This window comes from Lissotriton helveticus, chromosome 6 (genome assembly GCF_964261635.1).
Source record: "Lissotriton helveticus chromosome 6, aLisHel1.1, whole genome shotgun sequence".
In the NCBI taxonomy this organism is placed as follows: domain Eukaryota; kingdom Metazoa; phylum Chordata; class Amphibia; order Caudata; family Salamandridae; genus Lissotriton; species Lissotriton helveticus.
The window spans coordinates 1,250,495,655-1,250,505,730 of record NC_136067.1 but is presented as its reverse complement, the minus strand read 5'-3'; the positions used below and the strand labels follow the sequence as shown (position 1 = coordinate 1,250,505,730).

General features: G+C 43.1%; 1 protein-coding gene across 1 annotated transcript in view; it reads left to right on the top strand.

The window, feature by feature from the left end:
• The first annotated feature begins 959 nt into the window (after positions 1-959).
• Positions 960-10,076, top strand: part of VIP (vasoactive intestinal peptide) — an 85,047-nt gene continuing 75,930 nt past the window's right edge. Inside the window, exons 1-2 of the mRNA XM_078648970.1 lie at positions 960-1,170; positions 2,737-2,853. Coding sequence (XP_078505096.1) covers positions 2,747-2,853 — 107 coding nt within the window. The 5' untranslated portion in view covers positions 960-1,170; positions 2,737-2,746. The remainder of the gene's footprint in view (positions 1,171-2,736; positions 2,854-10,076) is intronic.

Here is a 10,076-nt window from a genome sequence, read left to right as displayed (position 1 = left end):
CGAGAAGTCATTTGGTTGACAGGAGGAAAAACAAATTAATTGTTCGCTCGAGAATATGAAAGATGTGCACGAATTCAATCCCTAATGGTAGGGGGTATAGGCAAGCACACGCAGTCGAAAAACGCCTTTTGCAATCGACTTTCGACTACTAACAAATGGGAGCCGACTTCTACAAAACCCGTCTCAGCTGGTATTTAAAATAGCAGACATTAGACCGAGAAACGCAAATGCGAGTCGAAGCTCGAGATAGGCACTTCTTTAAAGAGTTCTTTCTTACTAGAACCGTAAAAAGGTTGTGTGAGGTATGTTTGGTGTTTTGGTCAGTGCGGGTACAAAGTGACACGAAGAGCACCGGTTACCAAAGTTTTTACCACAATATCCAGATATCAAGGTTGTTGACAAAAGGTTCATGAAAACATAAATCGAAATGCAAAACACTGTATTCAACAGTGGAAAAAAACAAAAAAACCTGATGCTTCCGTTACACTCTGCACCTAGGTAGTTTCATAGCGCTGCAGCGTCAGCTACCAATTGTATTCCTCTCAAATGGATGAAAGTCTGAACACACTTGCCAGCATTTGCACCAACGACTTTCAGTGTGCACATTCGCCTCTGCGTGGTGCATTAGCCCACTGAACCACCATGGCCTTGAGCTTTGTCGCCCGACATGCTATTGGCCCTCACTCAGATGTACGATCTCGTTCACTGTGAAATCGTCCCGCGACGGATGCCTCTCATTGCTCTAAATCAATATTAAAACAAATGTCCCCAATCAGTAGAGTACGCGGAGCCAAGGGTCACGTGGGTCCCGCCTCAACTCCGCGCTGGGAGTAGATGACGTCCGCGGAGCGCCCCCTGGGAGCAGCAGTGACGTCCTCCGGCGCGAATAACCCGATTGCCTTTTGTGAGGCAGATGCGGGATTCTATAAAACGAGCCCCTGCCATGGCTGAGCAGAGCTGTGCAGTGAGGCGAGCTGGCTGCACCAGAGAGGCGAGACGTCGGCACAGGGACCTGCAGCAGGAGAAGAGGCCCGCGCGCACTCTCTGCAGCCCAAACTCTCACCTCCCGCAGCTGAGGGCGGGTTCAGCACCGCGGAGGTTGGAGAGAGCGCAGGGTAGAGGCAGCAGCCTTCCCAGCCCCAGGGAACCAGACGACCCCGCGCTGACATCGTGAGTAGCTATTCACAATTTTCTGTGCACATAAACTACTATGAACAAACAAGAACTGTTCGCAAACTTGTATTGAAAAAAATAGAAACTTTGTACGGGTATACTTTAGTACTGTTGTGGGAAAGCTCAACCGTGCCTACTAAACACATCGATATGTTCACTACTAGGTGCGGCACGGTTCGTTTAAAATAATGACATTTAGATCTTGAAAAGAGACCTCCACGTTGACGTCTCGCTCAAGACGGTGGCTTATGGCTCCTCATGAAAGTGCGTGCGGCTCTATGTACTGTGCGAGGCACTTTAAGATACTAACTACTCATTCTGATGAAGCGAATGCCACTTTTCGACACGTTTACACATTTTACTTTTGGGCAATGCATGGTTTTCATTATATTGCACCATTAAGAATAAACATTGACAGTTTGAGCTTTGGGCATAGAGCTTAGTTTTGCGTGCCCAGGGTACTACGCGCACTTTAATAACAGTGTTATCTGGCTGCTTTGTGGCACTTTGCACCCACGTTTCAAAGCCTTAATACCTATTATTTTATTACATTGTTAATACTCGATGTGTGTCCTAAATGTTAAGGACAGTCATATTGCAGCTTGTGCACACACGGGGTATTTTGGTGGGGCTACCGATATAATATTTGCTGCTGCTGGAATTTAAACTTGCTAGTTTCCGGCTAGGCGTGTGTGAGGGGCGGGCGCGTCTTTTGTGAAGAAACCTAGTGAGTTTTAACTATTAAAAAACTCCGGTCCGATGACATTGTCTCATAGGCTTGTGTATTGTTGCATATTAAGGACACGTGTCGCCTTCTACTGCATGGTGAGAAGCAAGGTCCGGGGGAGGTGGATGGTTTGGGGCGGGGGTGCTTCACCTCGACTCAGATATCATCCTCGCTTTTATCTGGAAAATAATAACGTTTCTCTAGACACACCTATTGCATGTGTTCGGAGCTTGCGTCCAACAAGGTAGTGGAGTGACACTTTGCCCCCCACACCCTATAGTCCATGGACTCTGTCCTCCGTTTCCACTTTGCCTCCCCCGATCCTGGGCCAAAATGTGTTTCCCACTCCGTCATCTATTCCAGTGTATTTTGCCCCCACCTTTAGGCAGTGCGCCTCCATCTCCTCCGACAGTCGCCTTCTGTTTAGTCCCCACCATTAAGCCGTGGGCATTGCCCTGTCCCAGCAGTCCCCTTCCACTTTCTGTTCAGCACCCGCACTAAGGCAGCGGGAAGCCTCCTGCGCATCCAGTCGCGCGCTCAAAGGCGCAGCCGTGCCTCGCGGGGGAGCATCTTCTCAGGGAGCAGCGGTGTCCTCAGGGTTTACACATTTGCGTTTGTTTCATGTTTTCTGGTGTTTGGCCGCACGTGGGAAGGTGCGGGGGCTTGCAGTGTCTTTAACGTAATCATTACACTGCGCGCTGCTTTCCACTGCTACTGGCAGCTGCCTAAACTGACACTCACATGAAGATATTTGCGTTGATTCTTTTTAACGACTGATGCCATTAAACAATCTAACGTGCACGTGAGTGATGCTTGTTTCTTATTTTCTCTGTTAGATCCTCAGCGATGGAGCACCGGAGCAGCGTGCAGTTGCTGCTGTCTTTCGCTTTGTTTAGTTTCCTTTACTTCCGGGCGCACGCGCTGCCGGCGTTGGGCACCTACTCAGCCATGAGGTAAGTGTTGACCACGACCAAAAAAACCCTGTTCCTAGGCAATCTAGTTTTATGGTTAACTTCATTGCCTGCTTCAGATTAGATACACTTTAAAAAAGTGACGTGTCTGCAATAGTTTGTAAAAAAAATATATATATTCACGGGCCAAAATTTTATTTTTGAGAGCCTGCCTCCCTACTGCTAGGATTGGCGAATACCAAGGCTGTCTGATATTAATTCCACTTTATGCCTCCTTTGTCCACCACTATACACTTCCTGTGTCTTTACCTCTTCCTTGAAGTGTTTTCATCCATGCCTTTACCCTTTGCCACTGTTCCCTCATCGTTCTCCATTTCTTCCTATTTGAATCCATTCTTTCTCTCTCTTGGTCTAAGCCAACGTCTGATAATGAAACATAAGTAAGTTCCACAAAATTTTGTGACAGTGCCAACCACCTGCAAACACTGGCACACATTAAGCACTGCATGGCAGCCACCTTTCCCAAGTAGAAATCGCCAGATGTCCACATCCTAAGATGTAATTGCCATGACAACAATGAACTGTTTAAGGCGACAAGGGGACCCACTAGGTAATCAAGGACCAGGGGTAACAGTTATACTAGGCAACAAAGGTCCTTAACTAAAACAAAATACATTCAGGGCAATAAATGACTTTATAGGCAACAATGTGCTATAAGAAAACTTGTACAGCCGGACAGTAATCTAATCAATATAATTGATTGGCAAGATAAGGTGAGCAAATATACAGTGGGATACAATCCTGTATCAAGTACATATAACATACGGAGAGAAAACAGAAAGTGTTTTAACAAATTGTTGATACACCTATGACATGTGCTGAGTATTTCTTTGTATATTTTGTTGGCTTTGGTCGCTATTTTGGGGAGGTTGGTGGTTTTCCTCACCTTACAGCACCATCTTCCAAATAAGTGGTTTCATGTACAAATACATGTGTTATTCTCCTGAGTGATGCCAAAATACCTATGGATTATACCACTGTTCATTAGTAGTTGCAAAGTTGTTTTGTGGTTGCAATCCCTGTTATTCGCAAAATCATAGGGTTTGCAACGGCAGGGGGTGTTTCTTTATTACAAAAGCGCGGAGACACCCCCTCGGGGGTCGAATTCCTGCGCTATGAAAGCAAATAAATAAATAAAATAAAATACATTTCAGGAGCGGAAGATTCTTTCCCCTTTCTAATGCCTGTCCTTCCTATTACAAAAAACACAGTGTGGCAGGATATGCTCAGACGTGAGTCCCTTGCTCACTTGGCCACTGGATTCAAGATAGCCTGGCTGATGAGGATTATGAATCCGAAACCGGTCCCAGGATGCTTGTTTGCGGTCCAGGGAAGACATGGCTTGGCAGTTCGGGCTGGACTGTTCCCATGAGGCACAGGGTCAGACTGATTTGCATATAGCCATGTCTGAACTGGGGTGGCCGAGTGAGCTAAAGAATGGTGATGGATTAAACCCAGATCAGTTGACGGAGGGTGAGTGTTTGATTTGCTCAAACGCTCCGTCCATCATCCCCTTTTGTATGGCTTTGTTCGCCCTAAGTGGGGCAGGGTATGCTCAGACGTGAGTCCCTTGCTCACTTGGCCACTGGATTCAAGATAGCCTGGCTGATGAGGATTATGAATCCAAAACCGGTACCAGGATGCTTGTTTCCGGTCCAAGGAAGACATGGCTTGGCAGTTCGGGCTGGACTGTTCCCATGAGGCACAGGGTCAGACTGATTTGCATATACCCATGTCTGAACTGGGGTGACCGAGTGAGCTAAAGAATGGTGATGGATTAAACCAGATCAGTTGACTGGGGGTGAGTGTTTGATTTGCTCAAACGCTCCGTCCATCATCCCCTTTTGTATCGCCTTGTCCTTCCTATTAGGCTGTTGCCTACAGCTCATCCATTGCCAAGGTCTAGTGCCAGGAAGCCCCCTTTTTTGAGGCAGCCATGCGCTTTATAAGTCCCTTTAACATAACTCATGAAAGGAGTTTTACAATCCTTCGGAAACTGCAAATAAGAGGAGGTGTGAAAAGGACATCCCCGCCTACTTCTTATTCTAAAAGGCTTGTTTTAATGGTATATGACTGCAATTGCATTTGCAAACCGTTGATGAGTTACTTACCCTGAGTTGAGGTGGTAGCTGATCCGCAAGGGTGAAGAGGTCCCTTAAGAATCACTCCCCCATAGTAATTGTGTTGGGAGCCTCGAGGGGAGAATGCAGCAACCTGGTCTCCCTTCAAGTTTTCCAAAACAAAAACTTTAAATTTAAAATAAAAATGCATTGCTGGTTTATTCAAGGAACACAGGCTGTTTTAAAAAAGTGATTTCCAGTTTGGAATGTAGCCATAGGGATGGTGGTCTTCTGTCCCTTACAGGGCACCATCCTGTGATTGCAGCCACTCACAATGGGTCGGGCATTGCGATCTGCTTCATGAATATTATTTGGGCTGGTCATTATCCCCCAGATTCATCATTGTCCTCTTTTGCGAGTCCTTAATAGCGATTATTAAGGAATCGCTATTAAAGGCTCGCAAAACGGGATTCATGTGGAAATCGCAATATTATTTGCGATTTCTACAGCTTCCTTATTTGCGATTAGAAAATTGCTAATCGCAAATAAGGAATGACTCCCCATACATTCCTATGGGCCTAAGGCCCATAGGAATGAATGTAGAGTCATTCCTTATTTGCGATTAGCAATTTGCTAATCGCAAATAAGGATGCGATTTCAAGGTTGCCAGGGGTGTCCAAAGGACACCCTGTAGCACCCCTGAAATGTAAATGTAGACTGATGTTGCACACACACATGTCCAAAGGACATGTGTGTGTGTAACATACAACTTAGAAAAATGCACTAAAGTGCATTTTTCTTAGTTTTCGCTATTTACCACAAAGTCAGACTTAGCGGTAAATAGCGGCCAAAAATAGCCATTTCGCAATTCAAAAATGGTTCATGAATTGCATTTAAGGCATCTCAAATAGAGATGCCTTAAATGCAATTCCTCGCAATTTAGCGATTTTGCAATTTGCGATTTTTGCATTTGGGGTGATGAATCCCAAATGCAAAAATTGCGCTCACAAAGGGCCAGATTCTCAGAATCTGGCCCTTTGCGAGCCGATTTTCCATTGATGAATCTGGCTGTATGTGCCCTCCTGTGATTCGGTATTTTGTGAACCAACCTATTAGTACATAGGTTACAAAATATTACTAGACTCACAAAAAGTTGCATGCACAGGATAAAAACACTTTTGGTGAAAGACGTATCACAATAAAATGGAAGTGTTTACTACTTCGTAGGTGCAAGAGGGCTTTTTTGTACATTGCTAGATGCCTACAATCCATTTGTCATTAATGTCCATAATGAAATAATGTATAATTTTGAGGTGTCTGCGATCTACACTAAATGTATAGCAGCAAGGCTGATTATGCGAGCGCTAGACATGAAAAAGGAGTGCCCTACAAGGAGCCCTACCTCTCTGCAGGGTCAGTTGTCCATTTTACAATTTCATTGTCTTGATTAGTTTGAATAAGCAAAGAAAGCACACTTCCTGTTTTTAAAGATATGTTAAATTAATGTAAATCCAATATTTGTAAAACGCAAACAATTACCCAAAGGCGTCAAGGCGCTGAAGGCCGTCGGGAAGAATAAGTGAGCTACTGCCCAGAGTCACATGGTACTGGGCTGACCTTCCGCGGGCGATCAAACAGTGGGCCCCGTATTCCGGCATTAGTCGCCCTGGCCACTGTGCCATACCTCTTAAGATGTTGAGATGTGCATCAGTGTGGAGGGATGAGTGAGACTAAAACATTTGTTAAAAGATTGTTTTTGCGACAGAAAACAATGTTATGGCCTTGTATCAATATAAAACTGTCCCAAAATATTTCCAGTGTATTTATATAGACGCACAACCATTGTGGAGGCAAGCCATTCTGTGTTCAAGGACCTAACCTTGAAAATTATCTACTTTTGGATCTAAGGTGCGTTGAGGGTCTTCTCCTCTTAGAGTGAAGCTAAAAATGCATCTTTTTTGTGAGTCTTCTATATGCTTTACCTTTTCTGGAGTGTCAGTCTGCCCTCCGCTCCATTTCCTAGTTCTTTACACCATGGTGGCCCTGGGTGTAGGAGTGCTTAGTAATTAAATAAAAATTACATAAAAACACAAGATCATATTTATTCTTGTCGGTATCCCACATATAATACAACTGAATGGGCCCTTTTGTTATACATTGTAGGTGTGAGTTATGCTTGTAGTACGCTTGCCTTGCTCTTGATTGCCAGGAGTAAGCCTGGTGTACCTATAAGTCACAACAAAGTCTAATAACTCTGGCTTGAATTAGTCAACACAATAAGGTGCTTTTCTGAAGCATTAATCCTTTCTCCTAGGGCTATGTTGATACACTTGTCTTAAAGTTGGCTGATGCCCTACATTTATTATCCTCTTGTGCCCCACCCAGTTTCCTTATCCTAAGTCCAACTATATTGTCAGCTACTCTGAGGGAATTCCAGCAAAGCAGATTTAAGGCAATTGTTTCGGAGCTTCTAACAATATATTCAATAATGGCTTCATATATTTTATCCTCTATGACTGCAGATAAATTGATAGTTCTGTATTTTCAGTATTGTAACTCCAGTACGTTTACCTTTAGGGTATTTGTGTAATTACGTAGTCACCAACATAGCAGACTGACCAACAACACATTTAACAGATGGACACGTTTATATGTCCAATGCATGCAGAAAGTAATCGAGTTTTTAGCCAGTTTATTGAGAATAGTAGCACATTTGACACAACATTCAGTGCGTAAAGTAATTCAATAAATGAAGTCTGCTCTGTTCCCCCTGACTTAATTAAGCATTATTAATTATCATTTTGCCAGTCATATTCTAAACCTTTTTTATTATCTACATTGTTACCCTTGGGCAAATTGCTCCATCATATATTGCTTTCTCCGATTTACTGATTCATAAAGGAGTATGGGTTGTTTTTTTGTGATAGTTTCTTACAATAAGTGGCACCCGGACTCGACAGCACAGCAATTTGATGTTGACACGTGACATTAAAAGTACACAGTTTTCATGGGATGCTTGATAAGGAAATTCATTTTACCTTCATTTCTAGATCTGCACACCCCTCGTGTGAAGCGGATGATTGGACGTGTTTTTCTCTCTGAGATGATTTGTCTGTCCAGGTCTTTTTGTGCAAGACCATGTCTATCCAGTCTTTGAATAGTGAATTTCCAATCCCTTCTCCATAAGAAGTCCACAGCTCAATCCTTTTAATATTAACACCCTCTTGCTTGCACATTAACAGGTTGTTATGACATTTGTGACATTCTAAAAGAATGTCTGCTGCCTTTGGCTAAATTCACACTAAACAAATACCACAAGTCCACACACATACCTACATGTATACATGATAGATTCCATAGATTGCCACTGTTCTATTAAAACAGTTACATTTCTGAACAGTAGAATTTAGCCTAAACTTCTAACAAAGTTTAACACTTTTGTATATGTTCATGTCAAAGTTCAACATTTGCATTGAAAGCATGGTTTCCTAATATTCCCTGGGTCCTTTGCACCTCTTCACCTTTTACTCATGCTCCTCAGACAGCATGATCGTGGTAGGTGACATCAACCTCACTGGTAATTGAGCACAAGGCATCCATGCACCAAAATGTATTAATAAATTAGTAATCTACAAATGAGCCTAACAAATCACTTAACCCCTTGGGCGCGGCCGCGATTCTGCACCTGTGCGGCGTTTTTTGAAGTTGGCGGGTTCATGACGGCCCCCAGCCGTCATCACCACACGCCCACCGCGGTGCATGAGGACGGGGGCCGTCATCAGCACCGAAGGGTTTAAAATATATTTCTTCTTGTTTGGCCTCTCTGTGGCAGTCATACCATTTTGGTGCAACCCCAGGTTTTCTACCCTAAAATAATCTGAGATTGTGTCAAATTCCATGGGTGGATGCACGAGAATGCCCATGCTCCACCCATGGAATGCCTACCATTAGGAAATGTAACAACGCAAAAGAAGCCACTGCATTCCATTAACTTTTTTAAGAAAGTCATGCAAGCCGGTGCAAATAGCCTCTTGCATTGCTTTGTAAATACCATTTAAGGACTTGTGTTATCTTTCAATCACTTGTGTCATGCAACCACAACACAAGTCCTTAATTGATCTGGCACTGAATTTTGAGACTTCACAGGATTCCACCTGTCCCTTCTACTGGTGTAAGAAAGTTTTTCTTGGTTTAGAACAGCAACATGCACAATTTGAGTACAATTGAGCACACTAATTATCAACTTAATTACAAAGGGGCAGAAGTACTGTCCTTTTATGGTTACAAACACTGCGACTCAGAGTTTGAAAATACAAACCAGAGTTTTCCTATGTTTCAATACTATTTTACAAGTCTGTAAAGTTTTGCTGCTCCTAAAGTGGGATTAAGTCTAGATACCAACTCAGTATTTGGAACGATCGAGTTTTCATGTCCCTTCCTTATATATAATTTGGATCCAATGTGTCAATGGTTTGTGACCCTAATCCCAGTTGCACATTATTGAGACGTTGCCCCAAATTGGAGTGGTAGCTCATCTGCAAATGTTCATGGGTGACTTGTGGAAAATGTTTCTGTAAAAGTAGGCAGTAGTCCTGTGGACAGTAGCTAACTCTCCTAGACATTTTTTAAATGAGAAAACATTTTTTTCCAAAAAAACAGTCGTATTTCCTTAACGGAAATCAGGCTGCTTAAAAAGGGTTCTTTATTTAAATACAATCAAAGGCATTTGTAGAAGACCATCTTTGTGACTGTATCCAGTTCAAATGATTCACAATTTGTGACCTACGTGATAAATACTAATTATGTGTTTTGGATTGCGGCACACTGCAATTCAAAACTGACCTCTTAGTACATAGGTTGGTTCGCAACAATCAGTGCTATTCAACCAATTTGATAAATGCAACTGACCCAAAGTTCCTGCCATTCATTTCCTCATCCTCTTTATTGCCAGTTCAGCAATGCCTGCCTGGGTTAGCCACTTACAGATTTAATCAACATTGGTGCCTCATACTAAGGAACAGAGTTTCACCTTGGATTCTACCATAGACTTAACATTGTCTGCCAGGAAATGTCAATAGCTAAAATAATTGTAATTGTACATCCCATCAAAGATATGAAAACAGTAATCCAGGCATTTTCCATCTC